Here is a 26,631-nt window from a genome sequence, read left to right on the forward strand (position 1 = left end):
ATTGTATGAGGTGCGTCCTGTGTGTCTGTGAGTGTGTGTTGGGGAGATGGGGAATGGGGAATGCTCGGACTCGTTTGAGCCCATTGGCCCATGTTTGAAATGGTGTAGCAAAAAAGATCCGTTCGTTTATGAAACAAATAAAAATTAAGGAGAGAGAGAAAGACAGACAGAGAAAGAAATAAAGATCCTAGTAGACAGTTGGTTTGATGGAGAGATGCAACGATCAGGGACAGGGATGAACAAAAACTCCCCATCCTGTCTTACTACTAAAAAAGTTAAATGTTACTAGTTTTAAAGAAATGAAATATTAAGACTTTTCATGCTGCCATCTTTTGAGGATTGCCAAATGTCTAAAAAATGGTCTCATAAAAGACAATAAAAAGACAAAAACAAAAGCAAGAAAAAAAAAAAAAAAACAAACAGAAGAAAAACTCATCAATAACCTATACCTTGTATCCACCAAGTAGAAATATGCCATCATTAAGCATGTTAACAAGACCTACTTTCTCAGGCCTCTTCGCCACAACCCATCAAACAAAGAGTGTGATGATGTACTACATGTAAAGTTATTTTAAAGCAAAAAATGTAAGAAATGCTCTTTTCTGTCTGTCAGACCCAGGCATGGTGGAAAATGGATTAAAAAAAACCAATTGAGCTGTCGAGACATTGAGTGATCTGTTACAGAAGGAGGGATGGATGGAAGGTGTGTGGGAGGGGTGGAGTGTGGGGTGCAGACGGTTGAAGTGGTACATCTACAAAGAACAGTGAAAGCCAGAGAAAATGAATGAGGCACCATCAGCTCCTATCTCTGCATTCGTCCAGCGGCAGTTTCTGCTATCCAAAGAGCCAAAAAAAAAAAAAAAAAACAAAAAAAAACAAAAACAACAAAAAACAAAACAAAACAAAAAACGCAAGTAAGTCTCAGCTACATGGCATTGTTTTCTTGTACAGTACTTATTTTAGCTTCGAAAAAAACAAAACACTCCTCTCTCTTACGTCAAAAATAAAGCAAGAATGAAAATAAAAAAGAGAGAAGTTAAAAAAGGAGGATAAAGAAAGAGACAAAAAAGAGTGTGGCTATACATTGAGTGAGTCTTGATGACTTAGAAGCGTGAATGACATATTGCAGTCAGAGCGAGTGGAGAAACAAAGGTGAATTGAACAAAAAATTACGAAAAAAGTTGACAAGTTGAAGGTGTGTGTGGGGCAAACTCCATAATGACAGTGAACGATGCTCACAGTCTTGCCTCCTCAATTTCTTTTTTAGGGGACGCTGCCCCCCACCCCACCCCACCCCTGCCACTGTGCAAATCGCGAGGAGGAAATAGTCTCCCTTGCAAGTGGCTTCTCTCCTCTTGCCCTTACCTGAAGAAGAAGTTTATGTAATTACTAGTAAGTCAACAGTCGCCACACTATCAGTACCGACACAACATTGTAAACCACAATTCTCTCTGAAGTATTCTCTCTGAATGACGAGGCCAAGGTGGTTGTTGCCAGTGTTTGTTTATAATCTCAACGGGAAATTAAGTGGGGAATCATTAACTAGTCTGGTGGCTCACAACTAAATCGAGTGAAAAATAATGCGGCGATAAGGGAAAAATAAACTTTCTTTAATCTAAGACACGAATTCATCACTGTTTTGTGTATGTGTGTGTGTGCACGCGTGCATGACTGAAATAAAAGATCGAGTCAGACCCCTCTACCCCCTAATTACACCGACCCTCCTGCCATGGTGCTGTGCTCGTCCCATCACCACCACAGTCATGATCGGGAGCCTAAGGTTCACATCTCGTCTCGAGTACGCTGCTCCTTCTCTGCACATGCGGTGCTTGTTTACAGGGCTGCTGGCTCGGCTTAAAGCATCATCCCCCCCTCTCTTCCGTTACCAGGGCGCTGGGAGCATCCATCCCTTACCTCCACTTCCTCTCGCCGCTTCAACCATGCAGATCAAGACGGTGCGCGCGGTGGCTCATCTGTTAGTGTCGTCGGTCGGCAGCAAAAGTTCTGTCAACAGTCGAGGTACAGTGTCCGTGTCACCGACCTTCGGGAGGGGCAGAAGGGTAGAAAAGGTAGAGGGGTAGGAAAAAGGTTCGGTGCGTGACGTCAAGATAGCTTGTACCCCGCAAACGGAAACAACGGCCACAAAAAAAAAAAAGGGTTTCTCCATCCCATGCCTCCTACAGATTATCCCGCCGCTTGTTTACTTGTTTATCATCCGACTTCATATTCCTCGTTATGAGAATGGAGGTTGTGGACGTCGATGTATCTATGGTGCTAACAGGTCACATTCTTCTTAGACATCGTGAAGTTAATTTTTAATAATAAAAAGATATCGACGGTGAAAATTTGTGCCTTTAACACTATGGTGGGGGTTGCTACCATTCTAACCTTTGACCCAAGAGACCTGGGTTAAAGAAAAGTTTACCACACACATCTTTGGCAAAATACTTTTAGGCTGTGTATATAATCTAGTCGTTTTGTTTGAAACTAAGCAGGATATATTATTTATTTATAATTTGTTGAGTTTTGACCCTATTTTTTTAAGATTTCTATGAAGTCCTGCTCTCTAAATTGAGACCTACTTATCTGATTTTAAGTAAGTTGTTGATAGGCATCTGTACTAAGGGTGCAAGGGTAATTATTTCTGCGAATGGTTCAGTCCCTCAAGTACCGCCGGGTAAATCTTTGCTGCTTTTTTTATACATATTTATTAATATTTGTTCTTTGTGGATAGCAAAGGTGCTTGAGAAAAGGTCAACACGAAGAGTGTAGTAGCACGGTATTTTTCTAATTTTTCTATCTACGCAAATGTCACGATGGATTTGGACGAATGACGATGTGTGGGGACAAGGAAATTCCGAGACGAGAGAATAATGGCGAGAGAGAGGGAGGGGGTGAGAGAGAGTTAGAAGAGGGAGGTATGCAATTTCTGGGATCGAACACAAGGTTGTACAGACCGCAACAGCCCCATGCCACCCAGCTATTGCTCACTGCTCACCATCTTAGCTAATTATAGGCGAGCAGTAAGGGTTGCAGGGTCCTCTGGGATGCTGCTCCAGATGGAAGTACACAAACCTACTCATAAATTAGTCATGTTATGATTACCTCCTTTTTTTTGTGGCCTCCTTTCTCTCCCCCGCACAATCGCTAACCCCATGTTTGATTTTTTTTTCCCTTTATCGTTTCGTTTCTTGTCCAAAGTTCGAATCCAAAAAATTACAGCCTCTAGTATTGTAACCACGGCGCACTAACGTTTTTCTTGAAGGAGGGATCGGGGGACGGTCATGAAGCAAGTTGCAAGAGTGCACATTCTTCAATCAGCCCGGCAGCCTCCGCCTGATATCCCTCCCCATTTTCTTGCGTCTGGAATGTTCTTCCATGCCTCGCGAACTAGTCCTAGGGAGTGATACAAACCGCGGTATGAAACGGCATGCCACATGGCGGCTACAACCTGATACCGAGACCAGATGTTACAGCACTCTTCTTGGCTTCACGTCCTTGCACGCGTTCGCCACACACACACGCACACGCGAACACACAAACAATGATTCACTTTATCTCAGTATGCCATTCAACCACAACACACGCACTCACGACACAAAGATTCTCTTTATCGGAGTCAGTCATTCAATCCCTTGTCCCTCCCCTCTTCTCTCTCTCTACTTTACTGGGAGTCGGTCACTCAACTTTTAATCTCTCTTTCTCTCTACCCTTCTCTCTATCCGCACATCATCCTCTAGCTTCTCCGCCCGGCAAACTGCACTTTCAAATACTCTCAACGTCGTCAACATCCGGTGTGAAGCTGCTCTGCTGCTGCTGCTGATGCTGCGACGCAGACGTAGGAAGCTATGGGCGCCATCTGGTGGGCAATTTTACCGGGGTGTGTGTGAGTGTGGAGGCTGAGCTGCTGCTAGGTAATGACACCTAGCGTACTCGCAGCTGACATATATAGATACGTGTGACATACGTGTGCCCATGGACGTGTATGGGTGGACTGCTGTCTGTCTGCCAAGACCAACTCTTAACCTCTTGCCAGATTCTCCCCTGTTAGTCTTGGCGAGCGTAAACAATGAATGTGACTAAAACCGGAAGCTTTGTACACACCTGCCTCGTTTTGGTAGTTAACGGGAAGTCTTCCAGCAGTCCAGTAATACAAGTTCGTTGCGGGCCTCAACATCCTGGGCCAGTCCGAAGTGAGGTCCCCAAAGGTGACCACAATCCGCCATGACAGACCTCACTTTCATGCGCACCGTGAAATAATATTTTCCAAATAACTATCACACTTTATTCCTATTTGGGCGAGTGGATGAGGACATGATGAGCGTAAACCGCAGTGCAGCATTGATATGAAGCAAGACCATGTTCGTAACAAGAGAAAGGTATCCTGAACAGAATAGAGAGAAGAAAGACAACAGCAAAAACTAAAAACAAAAATCATTTCCCTCCGAAACTACTATTCGTCGTCTGGCAAATAATTTTCGAAATACTGATGCCAAACCTTTCGGTGCTGTGTGTTTGCCTTTTCTGTCATTTATACGGTCTGACATCAACTGCCAGGAGCGGTGCATAGCTTCTTCTTTTCTCTAACAAGAACTACATGGGGGTCGGTCATAGGCATCGAGCTGCTTGTTTTTACACTAAGGAACAAAAAAATAAATAAATAAATAAATAAAATAAACAACTATTTTCTGGTCGAAATGGCATCTTCTGGAGATTAAAATGGTAATTCGGGACTCGCGTTTTCTAATTCTATTAAGTGAAAGAGATAGCGAATAAGCGTCGACATAAACATGGTTATCTTGTTTATTCAACACCTGTGCTCAGTGTTCCATACAAACAACTCGGTGTTTTATCCTTTTGTGCTATATCAGACCGGTGGATAGATAATATATACCAAAAGGTTATCCAATTATTTAGCGTCCTCATCAGTCATGGAGTACAAAAAGACGTATCACGTAAAATATATATAAATATATATACACACACTTTTATAAAAAAAATAATTATGTTGAGTGTGAGTTCATTTTGTCGCATAAGGTGGTGGTGGGGGAGTATATAGGGGGGAGGTGTTCTAAAGGCCCTAATGCTGCATTAGAAAAGAAATATATACAGAACTATTTTTTTCAAATAAATGAATAAACCAACCATATAAAATTCCAGTTCTTGGTATCAAGATGCCAAGACATCACAGCTCATAATGAGCAATGCAGTGAATGACCGAATCTGAATCTGAATGTCACTCTTATCCAAATACACACAAAGCAATCGAACAACTCTCATGGGGGAATAACTCATTAATGCACTTTCCACTTCGTGTTATTTCCCTCCCTTGTATGGAATTTCCCCGGTCAGATAAAGATCCAAACGTCTATAAAAAGTGACTTAAAAAATGTAAGAAAAAAAATCTTGCCAACTCGTGACAACCATGCAGGACTCATTTTGACTTCACGACCTCGCGCAATCGACAAAGCAGCAAGCCATGATCACCCTGATCACCCTGATCACCCAGATCACCCACTGATCACCCGCTACTTCAGGCAGGAAAAGTGACGTGAATTGCTTCTCGATGTAAAACGAGTTCTGATTGGTCAGACCAACAGGCCAGACGTCCGCTCCATTACACCCTGGGTAGGGATCGCTGTTTACTGAACTCCGTTCCCAACATTTATCAAACGCCTGGCTAATGCACTTTCTATGATGGCACTTCATATTTCTATTATTTTTTTTATCCAGGTACACAAGACGCGCGCCAGCTTAATCCTGAGTAAATCGTGAATGCGTCATCGATTTGTGTGTTTGTGTGTTTGTGCACGCGCTTCTTCTGATATTTTAAGGCTTGTGTTTGCTTTTTCGGTCCCATTTTGTTTTAAAAAGAATGTAAAGTGGTTCTAGAAGCATTTTATTTTAAATTTCCACAAGATCTGTACAGCTTATCAAAAGACGGAATGTCAGACCACTCTCCCAGCAGTCCACATCACAAAAAGCGGTAAATAATTTTTACTTTTTGCAAACTGACAGGTTTCCGAGGAAGAAAAACGTGCTTAATTATGCAACACACACACACACACACACAATTTCTGTCTCTCTCTCTCTGAAGAATGACAAATTTTATTTTTGAGAGACAAAATAAATCCTTTCGATAACACTTGAAAGTATGGAGCTATACACTTCACGACTGAATAATCTCGATGACTGATAATTCATGTTTTTCTGCAAAAATTCTCGCATTTCCAGCTTGGTTTTCAGTCCTCGGAATCAACTTAAGTTTTTAACCCTTACATACCCTTTAAGTTCGACGATGTATGCGCGTTAAATACTTTTTGTAACAGACAAACATTTTCTTCTGACTTCCATTAACCACTTTCACTTACTGCAATTGCTAACGGAAGTACTCTTCAAAGGAAGTTCTCCATCCTGACTAAAAAAAAAAAATTCCTTTTCAAAACTTTACACAAACAGGTTCTTCTCCGTTTTTGCAGAAGTCTTTCGAAAACAGTAAAGTACGGCCTTTGTCCTTGCAGCAGGATCCTTCCTTCTTTTTATTTTATTTTCATTTCAAATGAAACGATCTTTACGGAGAAAGGAATTCCAGTTGTCTGCCCCTCCACGGATCTCTCTCCTCTGTCAAAACAGGAATTACTTTTTTCTGTCTCGCAGTCGGAAGTCCTATGCTTTCTAACACAGAATCGCTTTATTTCTTCTCCTCCCTCCTCACCTCCATGGGCCAGACCGGATTCCTCGTCTTCTCTGGCGGAAATTCCTTAACGAGGGAGACTTTTGCTGGGTGGATGGGGAACTGAAAGGCTCTTCACTGCGGCAGGAAATCTTTGTCAAACAAGGGGCTATTTAGACTCCTACTTTTTAAGGGTCTGATGTTGAACCCCTTGAAAGCCTTGCAGCAGTTAAAGAGCTTCACACTTTACTGAATGGAGGATCCGCTGGAGGAGGTATAATGACTGCAGCAAGAGAGAGTGTAATTACAAATATTATCTTTACAATCTTCTGAAATAACGGGGGTTTTGTGGGAGGTTTGGTTCTGTTTGAATGCCAGATCACCTGTGTAAATGTTACTGTCACTACCCGTTGTCAAACTCCACTCCATCCCGTCTGTCCACTTTTTTTGCTTTTGATTGATGATTTACCACCTTGAAAGGTAAACTACTTTGATAAAATCAAAAGATAGTGGAAAACATGGATATTTAAAATGTGCCACTTGTCATCATCAGGATCCAAATTCCACGTCGACTACGACGACAAAAAAATATTTCTCATGAAGCAACCAAAACTATCGTTTATTTGCCGGTAAGACCACGACCGATCTTCCTAATGACTAGATGTCCAAAGTTCAACCCCGAAGAGCAAAAATGTAAGCACGGAAAGAGAGAAAAATGAAGTGGAGAGAGGAAGTGTAGAAACATTAACTGAAGACTAAGAAAATTAGTTTTGTTTTTAATTTTTATAAGCCAATAGTAAACTTAATAATTCGTGCTTCCCTTTCATTTCTTAATTTAAAAAAAAATTAGGGTTTGGTCTTTTCTAATGAAATTTTTTTAACTTAACATGTAACTTTTAAAGTTTATGCTGTTTGTCACATTTAATGGGCCAGCACTTGTAGCAGAATTAATGTTGTGGTAGACACTATATAATTAATTTTTTAATGGAACACGGGAATAAACACACGCTTCCACTTGTCCGCCAACAAGCACACATACATATGAACCTTCATCTGTAAGTGCACATATATGTATGTTTATATGAATGGATCCTTGATGGTACAAGTATCGCTAATTGCAAGCTAATTTTCCAAAATGCGATTTAAAAAGTTTCATATCATGAAACTACATCAAGTTAAAAAAAAAATTCGCTGTTGGCCAACTGATTCTTGAGACTTGTTACACGTGAGATTGTGTGAGAATACAATTAAGTCCTAAAAAGAATAAGGGTTGCAATTAAAACTTTAAGAAAAGGAACGTAGGGACATTTTTGTTCCTCCACCACAACACCAAAAGTTCAAAGTCACTGAATTAAACTCGCCCTTTTGACAAGACACGGACTGCGTTATACCTGCCATGCATCCACCCTATCCATCATCCTCTCACCAAACACACGTGATTTCCAACAACCAATCACAGTTTTGTGCCAGACTCCCGTTACCCTTGTCACGTGGCCTCTGTGCGTCTTTGCCGCTAGGTGACACGTCGATTTCCTTCCCCTCCCGGTCCCCACCCGGAACCCATGTATCTTTTCCAGACGCAAATGTCAATCAAACACAACATATCACCCTCCTGTCGTTTTCTCACTTTCATCGCGCAACCCTCCAGGATCAAAGACGAGTGTCCGTCCATTGTAAAACCTAAACAAACGAAGGTGGGCATCAACAGTCGCGAAGACAATGGCCGGCCGAGAGGATGTTCGCACAGATTGCAAAAGCTCCTGTCCTCCCCTACCCTAACCCTCCCAGCTCTTCTCTCAAACATAAAATAATACCTGCCACAGGGTGCGATCTTCAAACAGAAGCGCTCTGCTTGAACAAGCTCCGCATCTTCTACCGGTGGCGACGCCGCGTGTGTGAGGCCACTAAAAAGCTCTTGTTTGTTTAACGGTCCGGTCCTCGGCGGGCTGGCGTATTGTGGCCACCACTCATTTCCGCGCCTGCTGCCTGGCCTCGCCGGCCGTTGACGGGAGGGGGAGAGAGAAAGTGTGTGTGTGTGGCGGCTGTGGTGGCGGCGGTGGTGGCGACGGTGGTGGCGGTGGCGGTGGTGGTGACGTACCCACCCCACTCGTCGCCGGCGTAGGCGGCGGTGGTGGTGGAGGCGCAGTTAGGTTGGGACACGCTTGAGCGAACTCGATCGATCTGTGTTACTAAGTAAAGCGCTGGAGCCGGCAGATCCGCCGACCGGTTACACTGCTGAGGACACGCGCACCTCATGGCCGGCCGCTCACTCCCTCACCTGAGAACACCTGACAACAGCACTGTAGAGTCCTTAATTACTGGTAATATTTGTACTGCCTAATTGTGTATTTTTCTGACACAGGGTGAGACAGGCATTACTTTCTGTATGACTACTAAAAAAATAAATAAATAAATTAAAGTATTCTACTCTGAGGCTTAACCCTTTCGGCCAAACTCCATTGTGCGCATTTTCCTAACCAAAACAGAAAAAACCAAAAAAAAAAAAAAAACAAAACAAAAAAAAAAACAACAACTCATTAAACACATTAAAAAAAACTCACAAAAATCATATTCTCGGAGTATTTTATAACAGTTTCCAAAACTGTCTTTTTTTTCTAACCATCGTCAAAGCAGAAGTATATTTATACGACTGGCAAATATGAAGGGAGACGCCCATCCTGCAGACTTGCTCTGCCGCCGATACATTAGAATCCGTTGGCTGCTATTCATTATTTAGTTTGTCACGGCAGCAGGAATCAAACACACAAATCAACGACCAATCAATATCACCCACCTCCCCTGCCTCGGGACTGTTGTGGTTTGTTTTGTGGAGGAATGTGTTTGGAACACCCTGACAACGGAGTATGGCCAATGTACTGTTTGATTTGGGGTGGCCAAGGCGAGGTCGTTGTGTACTCTCACACTTCTCATAACTTTCATGTACATTCATGTACATGCTCGACACAACTAAATCAGACTTGATGGTGACAAACGTAACACGTGCGAGTAAGTAAATAGTACATTTTAAATACAGCTAAATAAGGAATAAATAAGTTTTTACATCGATAGATGTGTATGCAATATTAAAAATGTTATTTTATTTTTAACGGTAAATAGTCATTATCAGCAGTTACTATAGCTATAAAATAAAATTGTAATACGGGAAATTAACCATCTAACTAAAAATTTACAGGAGTTTATGTGAGACAAACGTACATTTGAAATGTATTTATATTTTATTAACAATAATACTTTCCTAATGGCAGGTGAGAAGGACGATGTTTGAAGGCTTTTTTCATGAAAAGTAAGCATAATTATGTACTCATATTTATGAATTAGTATTTTAAAAGGAACTTAACCCGATCGTAAAGGAAATAATGTTGCACTAGTGTATAGATATATATAAAAGAATGCACGATTAACAACAACAAAAACAACAACATATAACTTTTGCAAAAGTGCGCTGGTTTAAATAACACCTTTGCAAAACTAATTTTTTTAAGCGGAAGTAAAACACTTGGCAAAAAAATTGTCTACCTCCTTATTGCCAAACAGAAAGTTGAGGTTGTTTATTTTTCTAGACTGACGTGGTAATCTCTGTAATCTGAATTTTATAAGCTTGGTTACTGGACAAGTTCATGGCCCTGACTTCCTCTGTGAACTAGACCTGGACATTCTGGAACTGTTAAGGACGATCTAAGAAATATCACGCATTCAGCAAAGAACAAATATAAAATGTGGTCGTCCTCATATATTTGTCAAGGAGGGACAGTGGAGGTCTTGCACGGTCATTAAGATCACAGACACAGGGACACCTACAACGTTTCTAACGAAGACCTGCAGTGACAATCTCGTTTCTCACGACAAACCCAGTCGTCTGCCTGATCGGTCTCTCGAGATTCCTCGCACCTGCCTGCCCGACCTTCCAACAAGCGAGAGAACACGAAGACAAGTGTTGGTGGCACACGGTGTTGGCGTGCCCTGCCCGTCAGCGAGGTGTTCGCAGGGGACGTCATCATCTGGCGCGCACCTGTAGGGAGAAGCTATTACACTTGCCAGGACACCGCAGGTCGGGTTATGGGTCAGACTTCAGAAGCCACACGGCCCTGCTGACACATCAACACACACGGACTGGGGTTGGTGGGGGAGGGACAGTTTATACGACTGTTAACATTCTTGTTAACATTTAGTTGAAGTCGGGGGTGAAAGTTCGAGACTAAAGTCCCCTTTTCCCTCCCTACCTCCGCCTCTGAAAAAAGCCGTGAAACTTTTTTTTTTTTAGTGGACAATCATTTCCCACACCTATGATCTGAAGCTGGAGTAGAACGACATGGGTTCTTCAACCACACCAAATGACTAAGACGCTAGTGAAAAAAATTAAAACAACAAAACTAACCTACTAACACTGTATTCCTAAGAACCCATGCACTGTGGGGAATAAAGCACTATATTGTCTATACACACAATGATACATGAACCGACCTTTGACAAACACGCGCTTGTAGAGATAAGGCATCTGGTCCTCCATTGTCTCCTTTATCCAAGACCGTTTAACGTGGATTAGCCGCGTAGGGGTGGGTCCATGAGCCCAGAAGTTTATTGTGTTGCATTCACAGCTTTATCACAACAATACGATAAATACATTTACACTTTTACTGGCGTCCAAGTCTTAAACGACAATGAGCACCATACCCTATGAAACGCAAGGATGGAAGGGTCACCGTGTCTTTTTTCTTTTTTCTACCTTTTATATGAAAACTTCAATGGATGGGCAGAGTAGTGTATAAAATAAATAGGTATTGAAGAAAGGAATAATGCAAAAAACAAACCAAAAAAACTCCACAGAAGAACAAAGGGATCCGACAACAGACAGGTTTAAAATAGTTCCAGACGTATCGCCAAGCAAGGCACACATTTCAGACGAAACTCTTTCATTCTCCTGACACATGCACACACATTGTTTACAACCTATTCCGCGCCCTTTTCATCGAAGCCATTTCAGACCTCCGTAAACACCCCACCCCGGGTGGGCCAGACAGCATGAGAAACACCGAGCAATCAGTGGGCAACTTAACTAAGCGCTGGACTTGAAGGAGAAGGCACTTAAGTCCTCGCGAACAGACGCCAGTCGAGAAGGGATTTAGGGCTTGCAGGTGTCTGGGTGGAGCTCTGTTCCCACTAACCAGACAGTACAGGTCTAAACAATAGCTTTCGCAAAGTGCCACGCATTTAATAGGCAGCGAAAGGTTTCCGGAATTAGAAAGTTAAACGTGGTGCTTCTCGGACGACCCGCGAAAGGACGAGATTTAAACGAGATTTGAACGAGATCTACCAACACTTGGAATTTTTTTCTTTTTTTCTTTTTAGTGCGACCGTTCGCGTCATAAATAACCGACAGCTGGGTTCTATTTAATACCGCTCTCACAAACAGAGAAAAAAAGCGAAGCAGTTCGTACTGATTATTTTCTGCTAGAAACAGTTTCAAGCACCACAGCTGCAACAGCGAGACTTTTTCTCTCGGCCCTCTTAACCACAGGAAGTTTCCATTGTCAGGTGTTGAATTTGGGATTGGATTTCTTTTTAAGGCAGGCTTTTTTATTTATGTGTGCGGTAACACGCCATGACACGTGCATTATCTCTTATTTCTTCGTCTTACTCAATTTTCCATACAATACACCCATTTCTCCCTTCCTTCCTGCCTAGATAAAAGATTTAAAAAAAACTTTTGCTACAAAAGGCACAGACACTCGCATGCACATAAAGCGTAGCAGCGGAATGAAAATATATTTCAAAGTGATAGACTAAACGATTTCTCCAAGGAGAACACAAAACCATGAATTTAGTGTACAATGTAAAATTTTTGTCATTTTATCAGGCTCAGAAGTCTGTCGGGTGGATCACATCGCCTCTTTGTCAGATATTTAATGTCGCCAATCTTTCAGATGTTTATGGCTGTGAGCAACATTAAATTGTCTGTCGGTGTCAAGCTACAACTACAACAGATAATAGAAGTTTGGTCTTGAGATACCTGTCCTTTCGGGACTTTGAAAGATTGATTTATTTTTGATATTTTTTTGTATGGTCTGTGTTTCATGCCATTATTCTATGCCTCGTTGATTTCCGCTCGATTAATTTCTGAAGTTACAGAACAGGTTAGGCGTCGTATGTAAGAACAATAACAAAACCTTCCAGTTCATAAAACAGAAAATAACAAATTTATTGAAGTGTTGTTCGCGTCACACGCTCCTGAACCTCGCGTTGCAAACATCCATTGCAGACTACGATGTCCATGCCACATCCGAAGTCATCATCGTTGAAGAAAAAAAAAATTGACATTCACATACGTTCAAGTAATTCTTGGTGTTCGATGAAGAAACACATCAATGAACTTTGAGGTGGCTTCTTCGTAGAATACACAAATCGACGTTGAGGAAAACAGAGAGAGAATCATGTTGCAAAGGACATCCTCCGGTCCTTGGACTACCAACCGATACTTTGTACTGAGAATACCCGATGATACAACAGTCAATAGCTTTTCACAAGCTTGACTTCAATGTCACAAGTAAACTGAATTTACAACGACTAAACAAGAACCTGAAAAAAAATCCATTCCCAAACTTCTTCCGACTTAAAGATGGGAGGGGATTGCAAGAAAAAGGAAGCGGTCCGCCTGAACCAATGGACATCGTGGACATCGACAGCAGCTCTCTGCAGGATGAAGTAATTGCTGTATCACACAGGCAACCACCACCTGTGCAAACTTCGCCAAACATCCTCAGCTCATCCTCCATCTCTCCCAGCTGCTGCTGGGCGTGAAAGCTGTTGATGCTGCTCGTCGGCAGGACTCCCCCCTTCGTCTCCGGCTTCCACCTGCCAGGGAGGCGCACTGCGACTGTGGTGTGAATGTGCGAACGTAACACTTCACCTATCAGCGCTGGCACCAATTTAGATTAAAGGGTTCATCCTATCTTAATTTACTTCCAGGGCTTCAGAAAGTGCAATACCAGGAACACGACCACCATCAGACAAGACTTCCTCTAAGGTCAAGCTGGATGTTATACTTTGAGTGACTGGGCCGACCTCATTACACGGTGCTTACACCCAAATCTCTGTACCTCCACAAAAAATTAAAAAAAAAAACCAACCCCAAATTATTTCGAATAAGTCTTTGTTGTCTCTCGTTTCGCACGAAACTTTTATTGTCTCATGGGAATAGCTTTATGAGATCAAGTTGACATAATTATTGCTATAAATGTATACAAAATATTATTCTTATTGTCATGTAAGAGAGAGAAAGGAGGTAAGTGAGAGTGGGAGAAAGAATTATCTACTTATCGCCAGTTTAATTGTCGATGTAGCCATAAAACATGTCCAAAAAATAGAAACCAAAGATACGAAAAGGATACAATTAAGGCCTTGTATCAGAAGTGTCGTCACAAACAAACATAAAATAAAGAAAACAAGACTGTAGGAAGCAAGGAAGAAGACTGAAAGAACACAGTGAGTTCCACAACCGAAGGATAGAAGGTGGATGAACAACAAAAAAAAAAAAAAGAGAGAGAGCAAGAAGATTTCATGGGACCAAGACTGGGATCAGCAAATCCAGTACGACTTTCAGTCTTAAACTCTTGCAAACTTATTTCCAGCCCGACCTTTCATTCCTGGAGGAAAAAAACAAAAACAAAAAAACAAAACAAGAGATGCTTGGGTTCAAAAGTGCACCCACTGAAGCTGAAATATTCAGGAAGCAGCAATGGTGCTCACACTGTCGTCTGATTGCGAACTGCTCCACCATGGCGCAAGCCGCGACGCCTCATCAGCGCGCCTGGGAACACGGAGGAGAAGGCTGGTGGCGTTTTTAGTACCAAGACATGCTCGGGGGTCAGAGGTCAGATGCTATGAAAGGGGAATGGCACGCCAGGAGCGCGGGCTGGTCCTCGCTTTGGCGCAGTGACAAGGAGTCGAACACGCGCTCCTAGGTCTCCTGCAAGGCCTAGAAAAACAATTTACTTGTCACCGCCGAAAGTATGCGCAGGTTTGCACCCTTGCCGGGTCTTGGCCTCCCTCCCTAGGGGATTGCCGCCTTGGCTGCGGGTGGAAATCGGTCGACAATTACCATTATTATGCATCTGTGCACCACAAAGCTGACGTAGAAACGATGGAAAGAGTGAAGGATGGGAGTTAAAAACACTCGGTCACGAATTCCACCAAACCGACTACCGGGTTATCTTTGTATTGTAGGGAAAATTGTTCGGGTACCTTAGTTCGTGATGTTAGGTGTAAACAAGTTTTTTTGGGGTTGTAGAGTGACTATTCTACCACACCTGGTGTGTTCGGCGAGCTTGTGTACACAGGTATGAGACAAACCCACTTCAATAAATGTGTTCGTGTGTACGATGGTGCTTGTGTGGGATTGGGTGAGTGGAGAAGGGAACCCCGGGTAGGTGGTCCGACAGAAAAAACAGATACCCCACCAGCGCAAACATCCTGCACCTCGACTCCAGTCACCGTGGGCGCTGGGTCATCTTCCAGCCGCACTCTTATTAAGGCGGCAGGATGATTAAACAAGCGAGGCCTGCTGCGCCATCTGGATCAGGTTGAAGTCAAGAACAGATTAAAAGAAGCGATGATAATAAATCATCCCGGCGCACTACTTTCCCAAGCGGTTGGGTCAAAGTTGAAGTCAAAGCCAGGACGATAGCTGGTGCTAAGTGGTGAAAGGATTTTTGTCAAACGTTCGCCGGAAGTATCGGACGATGACGAAGACTCACTAGCATCGGTAAAAACAAAAACTTTTTCAAAGTTTAAATTACTTGCTGCAACAAATGAGACGGACTTCTACTAATTTCGGGGAGATGGGGAAGTTTGGTTTAGAGCAATGTGATAGTGATTTCTTGTCATGTTTATTTTAGTTCAGCTTTTCGTATTACCTGGTTGAAATTGTGTTTATATTTCACTTAAAATTTATTTTCATCATGGCTAAGTTTTGCTGTTAAGTTGCGAGTCAGCAATGGAGACAAAAATTGCTGTTTTGGCGACGATTGCCGTTCAAGACGATTCATAGACTCCTTGTAGATGATGTTGGTGTGGGGTGTTGTGTGGAAATGATTACATGTTGTATTTAACTCGTGGAGCGAACTGAATTCTTCACAGAACTGGATTCTTGCAAAAACCTTAATTTCATCTCTATCTTGGATTACCCTTTAAAGCGCAGACATTCGTTTCGTGAATTCCATGTTTTACTAAAAACCGATCTTCCGCCATTTCTAACAGAGACATTAATTAACAAAGTTTTAAGGTTTTGAGCAGACGTGCAATAAATCATTGAAGATGAAAGACCGAAGTGGTTAAGCAACTTGTTAGATACCCAAAGCACAAACGGTTCACATCCTTCGGTGTGTCGAGAAATTAAGAAAGTGGGGCAGAGGACAGGAAAAAAGTTTTTCTCCGATATCCCCTCTCTCACCACCACCACCACACCACCACCACCGAACTGGCAAGACGTCGTCGCCAATTAATTTGTTCTAACTTAGGCAAGATGGTGTTGTGTTTGGAAGTCTTGCCTCTCTCGTCTCTTCTCGTTTCCGAGTGTAAGTTGAAGTGAGAAGGTGCTGGTTGCCAGCTCTACGTCAGTCAGGTCCTCGTGTCTGCGGGCCACCATGGGTCAGCAAGTGCACGCCTCACTTCCTTTGTATCGTTGCCTCCTATCAATGCCATGGACCGTCCAGCCGAGCGGTTGACCCGACATTAATCTCACAAGTACAGATTACACCACCGAGCTGGACAGGTGAGACAATAAAACCATCTACAGCCTCTCAGTTGTTGTTGTTGCAAAGGGCCCCTGGCAACCTTCTCTCGTGTCTGTCAGATAAAGCAACTGATGTCCAGAATGTCCCGGAAGTTGCTGTATGATGACGATTCCATACCTTCAGGTTTGTATCGTGAAGGATAGGGTATCAATGAACCTTCTTGTCAACGGTACCTTGCCCATGAATGAAACTTTTATTCCAACTCAGTAATTAATTAGAATAGTAAGGATGTTTTCGATTGGATCAACACTGTCTACAGTTTCATCATGAACAAAGCGTTATTGTCAGCTGGACCTTTTTAAAACTAAAGTTGGGAGTTATTATTTTGCTAAAATAAGATAATATTCCCCATCCCCATCTTTTATTTAAAAGAATTGAAGCGACTGGAAAGTGTGAAATATTTGAATACATTTTGGGACGTGTCGGTGGAGGGGAGGGCGGGAGGAAGGGGAGAGCGCCATCATACAGGAGAAGTTGTCAAAAGCTGTTTTTCTGGGTTATAGGGAGACTTTGGCAAGAAGGAAATTGCCGAGCCATGTTTGTGCCAGGGGGGGGGCATAGGGAGGATGGAGGGGCGGGAGTTGACTCCGACAGAAAAGTAGGAACTCCTCACCAGCCACTTAAAGAAATCTGTCTCTGTCTCATGACCGGAAGGTGAACCCGCATCGTCGGCTTTTTCTGTCTCTCTGTGTGCACACGTGGGTAGGGAGGAATTAGGGGGGAGGTATTTTATGTGTTGCTTAGGGACCCTGCTACATTTCTGTTGATGCAACTTTCATCGTCTGCTTTCTTTGAGATAGAAATGTTGCAATAAATCTTGAAGTACTTTGAAATCCAAGAACCACAAATAAATTTTTTTTTTAAATTATAAAGAACGGAGAAATCTTAATGCCCTGCTTATTTATCCCTCTACACTTCGATCGTCAGTGAAGCGTGAAATGAGTCCAGCGCAGGCTTTGCGTAGAAAAATCTTCTTTTGAAAGTTGTGATGCGCACCCTGGGGACTGCACCTTGCAAGTTTACTGTGGTGCTGGTGTAATGAAAACGCTCCAACCTCATCACGGACACGGTTTATGATCGTAGGTAACTGATGCTCTAAATAATGATGCGCAGGAGAGATGTCTTGTCGGCAGACCAAACAACAAGTTTTCGAGGACGAGATAAGCCTTCCCCCCGCAAAACCCACACACACCCTGTCAACTCCCCATCCCCCTCTGTTTCCTTTCGAGGAACTTTGAAACGGATTTCCTCTCTCTTTCCAGTTCTCTTGCTTTTTTATTTGTTTATTTTGCTACAAACTTGCATGATTTGTTGTTGTTTTGACGAAGAAAGTGCTCATACCTCATGGCGATTAGAGATCAAGTGCTTCAATTTTTTTTTTCGGGGTGGGAGGAGAGACGGGTAGGGGGATGGTGGGTCTCCCTGGAGGTGGTGAAAAAAAGCTTTGCAAATATAAATTTCAGAAATCCATATAATCTGTGATAAGCACATGTTCTAAGTGAACTCAAGAATTCTTTTTAAAAAGGGTGGGGAAGGGAGGAAGAGGGCGCTGGGACTACTCGCGGTCGGTTGCTTTGGCCGAACAGAAAGAAGATAAGTCGACTTTAACTTACCATCGCCGCCATGTTTTTACTTGAGTTCCGAAGCTGATCCTACGCCCCCTACCGACACAGGAAACCACATCCGCTGAGATGGGAGGGTGGGGAAGGTAAGGAGGGGTGGTGGCTGGGTAGAGAGCAGGCGTGGCGAGTTTACCTACCCTCAGACAGCAAGAGACCCAAGGTTCCCAGTACCCGTGTCACGAGCAGCCAGGCGGCGCAACTCTCAAGTAGTTAGGGAGAGGGTGGAACATGAATGACAACTGACCACCTCTTGGTTTCCGCTCGACCGCAGATTTCTGACCCCACCCTACCCTCCCATGATCCTCGCTCGCACACACATATACACAGACGCACCACTCACACCGACCCCACCCACCTACCCACCCATCGCCAGTCCGCCGGATTCGGTGGCTGGCCTCAGCTATTTACGAGGCGCGGCGTCTGGAAGCGGGTGGGTGGAGGATGTTTCCTTGACAGCTGCTGTGGCAGGGAGGGGGATAGGGCGGAGGATAGGTTGTGAAAGGGGAGAGGAGGAGGAGGAGGAGGGCTAAGCCTGATGGTAACATTCCGTGAGCGCGGAAACGGCCATGGACACGCCAGCTTGGGGCCTGGCACGCGGAACAGATGTTAGCATGGGTCCACGTTTAGGGCTTAGTAGAGCCATCGGGGATCCCGACCTCTCTTTCTCCCCCACTAACACCATCCCTCACTCCCTTGTCGGTGCTGTGGTCCGTGTGCATGCGCTCGCACGTGTTAGCACATGGTAAGGGCGTGCGAACGCGATGGAGGGAGTGATCGGAATAAAAGAACAGGTGTGCGGAAGAGGGTCTGTGCAAGGGGCCGACACAGTTGCTAACATATTTCTGCTTTGATGAAAATTGCGGAAGAAAGTATCTCGGGTGAGGGGAGGGGAAAAGAGAGAGAGAGAAAAAAAATCCCTCCTCCATCATCCCTGTCAAACGCTTACCGCAAATGTTAACTTTTATTTTCCACACGACTTTTCCACAAGAAAGTGCTAACCGCAGACAAAAAGAGAAGACGTGGTCAGAATGGATTCCTCGGGAGGAGTTCATATGAATGTAAAAATAGGAAAATGCCGTAGAGACAGCAACCATTGTAATGTAACAAATAGAGAATCATCCTGCTCTTTCTTTCCTTCTTTCTTGCTTTCTTCTCAGCAGTCAAAATGGTTTAGCAAGATCCCGTGCAGCCTAGACGGTTATGTTAATTAGTTACAGTACAATATTGGTGAAGTTCTGCTAATTCTCTCCACCCTTTACCACAATGAATGTCAATCTGGAATCCGCGTCTGTTGTAAGCTTTTGACTTCTTTGTCATATGAGTCTTTCAAACGAAGAAACTCTTTTTTTGTGTGTGGTCTTTATCAGCCTATTTCTCTTTGAGAATCGAACACATGGGGAAAAAACCAAACTGGTTCGAATCAGAGATAAATGGAAAAAATCTCCTACTCATAGAAATTGTTTATTAAACTAGAGGAGCAGTAAAATAGTCTACGCAACAAAGAAGCATGGCATCCATTCTGCAAAGGTTCCTGGACAAGGTGATGGCGCGCGAGCACACGCACGCACAAACACAAATTTCGCGCGCGATTGCCAAATTCCATAGCTAAATGTCAAGGGCGCCATCTTGTCTTACTGCGCGTGCGCAATCTCCTGTCTGAGAACGGCGAATAACGAGGTTTTTGTCCTGTTCATTAATTAAAGCTCTCGTAACGAGATGCCATGGCGGGGGCTCCGTGACCAGCTTGTCGTTCAGCGATTACCTCCCCGTGCAGCAACAGGGGCCTACAACTCTTCTGGAAGTGCAGTTTGCACATGGACTTGTCTCCCTTTCCAGAAGAACAGACGCTTTTCATGTGGATTGATTAGAACTAAGTTTACTAACTATTTCTTCTTACTTCCGTTCATTTTTTCGTTTTTTTTTTCCTTCTGTCTGTCTGCAGACAGGTTTCCGTAGCGCCGGCCAATCCTTTGTGTCCCCTGACACATGTACACCGTCTTGCGAGGGATTCTTCCGTGTATCAGTCGTAGTCGCCAAGCACTTGGGGTCAAAGGTAGGGGTGAAGACCTGCGTGAACCTCAGATAACCAAGCTGAACGGGTTCATACCCACACAAGGTGTCTCGTAGGTCACAAGCTCTTCTTTTGACTAATACAAACCAACTCCTGCAGTCTGAACTATAATGTGTGCAAATTATTAATCGCCATTGGCTGGCAAAGGGCAGAGTTTTTAAAGTCTCTCCCCACACTGTCGAGTAGTACCATTTCTCATTCATCGTTACTAATTATTATTTCTTCGCCCCATCACCCTGCTGTTTCTGCTCCACCCACCCATCGTAGCAATTTGAGTTTGGTCTCTTTCCTCATCTTGTTCTTTCATTCGTTCGTTGGTGCTTTTGTCTATATCTGTCCCCCGTGAAAATGCTTGATAATAGTCCCAGGACCCAGACATCAAAAGGGCGACGATAAACTTTCCTTTCAAGTGTTTATACCCTTATACCTGTGCAGGACCTGCAATATGAGTTTGGAAAAAAAAAAAACCACGAATCCCAGCAGGATCCTGGACGGTTTGCATCCTTTTGTTAGAGATCGGTGATTGGTATCAGTAATCAAGCCTTTCAACCATTTACTCACCGACACCTGTACCCCTCCCTCCCAACAAATCTTGGTAGTCAGGATGAGTCAGGAAACAGGATTTCTATCTACAGATAAATCGACTTTTTCTCAACCGCGTATCTGAATCATCATCGTCATCTGTCATTGAAACCTTTTCACCTTTCTTCTGTCAATCCCCTTTTAATATATCGTTTTGCTAATGTCTGCAATTCAGGGACAGGTAAGCCAGGTCTTGTGTCTGCAGTCATCATCGTGAGCAGATCGGTCGTCAACAGCATCTTCACCAACATCAGCGATGCTCACTGGCTCACGAACACCTTTGGGGCAACTTTCATCTGCTTTCCTACTGCTGACTACATCGTTAGGGTGTCTGTCCGTCCACTCCATCCTGTCTCTCAACAACAGGCCGACAGGAGGTCTACGAGTTTATTTATCTGCCTGTCTACATGTACAAATGTCGACTAATCGCAGTTAGAGCCTAGAGAAATTATTATAATGAATGTGATTCATAGAGCAATAAAATCACTGCAAAGTTGAACATGTAGTGTAAAATTTTAAGAACTTTTTTTTTTAATAGAAGCAAACAAAATTTAAAACAAAATGTTTCTTCTCTCCTCTGCTTTCCAGTTGTAGAGCTCACCACTCGTTAATGTATACGGTTTGCACCAAACAGGATTTCAATCGCATTTTTGAAATAGTTGGAGACAGAGTTGGTGAGTTGTGGTTTACAGACTTGGTATTTTTTTCTCTGAGGAGGTAGTAGCGGTGGTAATGGCTGTCAGGGGTGGTGGTGGGGTTAGGGGGAGTTGAAGGGTTCCGCTTTCAATCGCCGCCATCAAAGAGCACGCTCCAAGTGCACTCAAACCAAGGTCTCCAATTATTGTGCGCGCACACCTTTAGATGTCCTCACACCTGTTCCCATTACCAAACTTTTAAAAAAAGACGACAAATAGTTTTAGAGTTATTCTTTTTTTCTTCTCTCTTTCTCTCCTTTTTATTACTTTTCCTATGTGAACGAAATAAGCTTGATGTCACATTCTATCAAGCTTTTATCGGCTTTAACAAGTTGTTGCAGATGACTATCAAAGAATCTATGAACAGAGGTGTGAAGAAATAACCCACGAGCAAGTTCTGACAGGAAAAAACCAAGAGTTGGAACAAATCGACTTTTACAGAAAGAGGCAAACCAGAGAGGTGTGGTGGATGGCGGGGGATAGATGGAGATGAGCAGGTGTACTAACTCACTGACACACACATCTTATCACATGTATAAACACTGACTGGGACTAGGGGGGAGGGGTTAGAATTTAGTGGGTGTTCGTGACTAGAGGTGAGAGTGCTTACCTGCAGGTTTTGATATCCAGCGCGCCAACAAAGACACAGGTGCCTCCGTTCATGCAGTAGAAGCGGTCAGCATAGGTGCAGGGCTGCACGTGTCGGTAGGAGATGGACAGGCGGTGCGCCTGCATGTGCGTACGGATGCGGCCATTCATCCCGTAGCTGATGCCCAGGCTACGGATGCTGCGGCGATTCCGTGGGTGCGAACGTGGGGCAGCACCAGCACCAACACCACCACCGTCGGCCGCCTCCGAGGAAGAAGCACCTTCCTCCGTCCTCTCGGAGGTCACTTCCGCTTTTGGCATGGCGACGGAGTCAAGCACATGCTGGACCTGTCGCGGGCTGCCCCGCACTGTCACAGCGATGGTTCCGTTCTCAGGGTTCAGATCCAGCACCTGAACGTCCACAACGTGCAAGCGGACCGTCCCTCCCGATGAAGACATCGACCTGGAGGCGAGAGTTTTTTCCAAACTTTGCTGGAGGGGCAAGTCTGGGTGCAGCAAGAACGGTCCCAGCGCTGCGATGGGTACTACGGTCGTGACCTGAGCTCTGACGAGGCGAGGTCCAGTCCAGGTCAGACTACCTTGTTCCTCCTTATCCCGGCTGAAAGAAGGCGACACTTGTCGGGGGAGCGGGGGACTGTCCTGGTCGGGTCGCACGGTTTGGCGATCGCTCCATCGATGACGTTGATGGTTTTTCTGCTTCCGTCGCTCAAAGACGCGGTGCCGCTGCAGGAAGTAGGGGTCTTCAGCCGACAAGGGAGAGAAGAGGTCTGAAACTGGGCTGTCGCGTCCCCGGCGCGAGGCACCCATGTGTGATGTCGCGATCCTAGAGTCTGGCAGCAGTGGCGCGTGACGATCCTGCCCCGTGGTCAAGTGAGAGAAAGCAGGAAGGGCGCGCAGGGGCGCAGTTCGGCACCTGACGGCCGGCAGGTGGCACAGGACGGCCGCCACCAGCAGCAGCACTAGGTGGGGGAGGCGCGGCATTGGCTCACCCATGATCCACGTGCGTGCATTTTGTTCTGCCGGGCAGGGGGACGTGGCCTGGCCACTGCACGCGACCTTTCTACTTCCACATCCGCCCACGTGCATGAAAATGACGGAGCACGGGCGGCCCCGGCGTCTGGGCCTCTCTACCACCGGCACCCGGCCCTCCTCTGTCACCAACACATCAGTCTCGCCGTTGCTGTCCTCCGCGTTGCTGTCGCTGCGTCGCGTTGCTGCTGCCGTGAGTGGCAGCGGCGACAACCACGGCGGCTCGGCTCCGCGCCGCCGCGTCACAACCTCGCCGGCAGCACTCCGACCACCACCGCCGCCACCACCACCACGACAACCACCACCACCACCGCCGCCAACGCCACTACCACCACCAGCACCAGCGACCTCCCACCGACCACGCGTCACTTTTGCGGACGTCACGGCAGGCCACACCCGCCCCTGGTGACGTCCACTACCGCCCTCCGTGTGCTGGCCAGTGACTGGCTACAGTTCCAGCAGAACTCCCAGAGGATGCCAGGGGGTGGAGGTGGGAGAGTGAAGACTCCTGAGAACTCCTCCGACCGACAGTAACACACACAAACACAACCGCGCGAGCAAGCAAACTGCGAACACACTCAAACTTCTTCACCTCGTCGGCGAGAAAAGTCCTGAACGAAGACCCGAACTGTAAACAAACAAACAATTTTTCCCCAAAAAGTTGTCGCAACAGCACTTTCGATGACGAATCAATAAAAGACCACCAGGGAAGATAACTCCTCTTTTGATCTTTCTACCTGCCTCCTTCTGTCTTTTTCCGTCCTCTACCTCAACGAAAAAAAATCGTTTCTTCCCCTTTTCCTTACCATAACACAAACGAACTGTCACAGACGATATTTAGTTTGGAAGTAACAAAGAATTCTCTTGCTGTACGGCCTCGAAAGCAAAGCCGTTGCGAGCGGGCGAGCGAAGCAGGCTGGCGTGCAGTCCAATGCTGTGGCAGGAAGCCCCTCCAAATATTCCCTCCATCCCTTGTCTCTAAGCTCCACCCATGCACAGCCGACTCTGGCACCGTGGCAGGCACTGCCCTGGCCCCGCACAAACGAATGAAGAAAGTATCCAGCAAAGACAGGTGGTTCTAGCCTCGTGCACCTGCCGAACAATTAGTTTCCTCTCACTTTCTCTTTCCCTCCATCTCGGGGGTGCTTCGCTCGGCGAACATTGGCTGTTGGTGAATTAGCGGCGTACGTTGGGGCTGACAACAGATTTCAAAAAATTCCAAAAAAGTAATGAATAACAATTAAAAACAAGGTGAAAAGTTACACTGTAAACCTTCCACTAGGTGGCGCTGGTTTGAGAAGCGATGAACGTCGGTCCAGAAGAGTTTGGAGCAGCAGCAGCCCCTACCCCAGCTGGTACCGTGAGACCCGTTATGTGCGTCGCAGAAATACCGGGTGCACGGAGCTTAAGACAAGTCGGCGGGCAGATAAAGGAGGGCACAGTGTAGACCCAATCACCTCCAGCGGCGAGGCAGCGAAGACTGGAGGGACTGGAAGCCTGGCTGCCCCCCCAACCAACAGGACGGGCGGTCGTTTACCAGCGAGCAGGGTACATACACCCTCCCTCCACACTCCCTCCCAGACAGCATGCAATCCAAACTGTGTACGAGTCCAAACGGTTTGCAGGTGCGCGTGCGTGTGTGTGTGTGCGTGTACACACATGTGAGCACAGACGAAAGCCAGTACAGGCAACGAGGTAGATGACCTTTCCGGGGCCACGCTTTAATTATTAATTGTAATCATTTATTATTTTTCAGTCAGTTTAAATCGTGGCAATTTCTACATTGAGTTTACGGACGTAATATACACAGCAAGCGGGAGGACAGGTGCATAAATTGGAGGGACGACTATCATGTAAACATACATTACCCAACAAAGCCAGTTCCCATGCTAATCATACATGACGGAGAGTAAATAACACCATGTCAGCCATAGTTTACTCTTTATGCAGGTAAACAGGCCTTTTCACCTCAAAGGAGTAAACAAGAAAGGTTGTTGGCCTGCAGGATCTGGCACACTAGGGTGCTGAGTACAATGGTCCTTAGTGTCAGACCATGGCCACCCGTAAGATCCACGTCGTTCTCACTCAAGTCGTTGACTGTCTTCTCTTCCTATTATCTATCACACACTCCCTGTTGATTATACACAACCACTCACGCAAACTCACTTGCTCAGCCAAAACAAATGTGTCGTTTGCAGATGAAAAAATAAAATACCTAAAAGATTGTCTTCAGTACCTTCTGACCCCTCTCCCTTTATTTTAAAGACTGACATTATGACACTACATAATTTACCGTGACCTCTGACCTTTTAAAGGTTGCTGGTAGGAGCAGTACCACATATATATTTTTAATCAATTCACAGAACAAATGAGGAAACGCGCAGGATAATAGAAAATCTGAACTCAAAATTCAGTGTATAATAGGATATTTTCTCATATCAACATATATTTGTGTTGTATATCATAACAGTGGGGGGAACTTTAGGGGGGGGGGAGAGAGAACAGACAGGACACACACGGGTACGTGACGGGACAGACACGTAAGCATACGTTGCATGCCGGGATGCCAGGGACGGATTGACTGACTTTATGTCTTTCACCGTGGTGCTTCGGGGTCGAAAAGTCGAGAAAGAAAGATGGGGAAAAAAAAGAAAAAAAAAAGGAGAAAAACCTTGAGCGAATTACCGAAAAGAATTACCGAAGAGGAAAGAGAGCGGAGCCATAAACACTATTGACATCGCTGCAGCGTGTGTGTTTGTGTGTGTGTGTGAAGACAACATTGCATTTTTATAAGTAGTTATAAGATTCTGAGAGATAGATAGGAGGAGGAGGAACTTAATTTTCTTCCCTTCTTTCGACGGTTTCTTCTTTATTTTCACGTTCGTCGCGACCTTTTCTGATTCGTAGACTCATTCTCATTAGAGACATGCACGCACCCTATTTAACATTAATATTTAACATTTATGAACTTGTTTGACTGTGTAACAAATAATACATATACATCCCCCGAAAAAAATCCTATACAAAATTATGATGGACAAAATTACTACACACTACATTGAGTTTTCTCATAGAAGACTCTGCACCTCCACGCACCTCTTGTAGAGCGAAATAAAATTTAAAAAATGTAGAACTGTGCAAGGACAGATCGAAAGAACGATGTTGTTAACACACAGTCCTGTCCAGTAACCGGATCTGATGGAAAGACATTAAAGTAGCATTTGCTGTCGGAAAGCAAGGTATAAGTGAGGAGACGTACTCATCGACCTGCACATACACGGCAGCGACACGGTACATGTCGACAAAAGAGTTTGAAAAAAAAAAGAAATAAAGACTATCGATATTGTAAAGGGAAATGAGCGAGTACGAATATAAATAGCTATGGCAAGAGAAAGGTCATCGGTAACAACTGTAGCGATGTCGTTGTCCTCATCCCTCGTGGGTCGGCAGGCGAGAGCGTGCAAGGGAGGTAACTCCAGCGCGGATGAAGCCATCCTTCCGTTAGCATGGCAACCTCCTCACGGGGGAGAATATCAGGGTG

The 26,631-nt window shown here is 44.8% G+C and overlaps 1 protein-coding gene across 1 annotated transcript in view; it reads right to left on the reverse strand.

Annotated features, from left to right (window-relative positions):
* LOC112570421 overlaps nucleotides 1-25,426 on the reverse strand; it is a 39,218-nt gene extending 13,792 nt beyond the window's left edge. The window contains exon 1 of the mRNA XM_025248836.1: nucleotides 22,063-25,426. Within this exon, the coding sequence (XP_025104621.1) occupies nucleotides 22,063-23,147 (1,085 nt within the window). The 5' untranslated portion in view covers nucleotides 23,148-25,426. The remainder of the gene's footprint in view (nucleotides 1-22,062) is intronic.
* Between the last annotated feature and the right edge of the window lie 1,205 nt (nucleotides 25,427-26,631).

The sequence above is a fragment of the Pomacea canaliculata genome, linkage group LG8, assembly GCF_003073045.1.
Source record: "Pomacea canaliculata isolate SZHN2017 linkage group LG8, ASM307304v1, whole genome shotgun sequence".
NCBI lineage: Eukaryota > Metazoa > Mollusca > Gastropoda > Architaenioglossa > Ampullariidae > Pomacea > Pomacea canaliculata.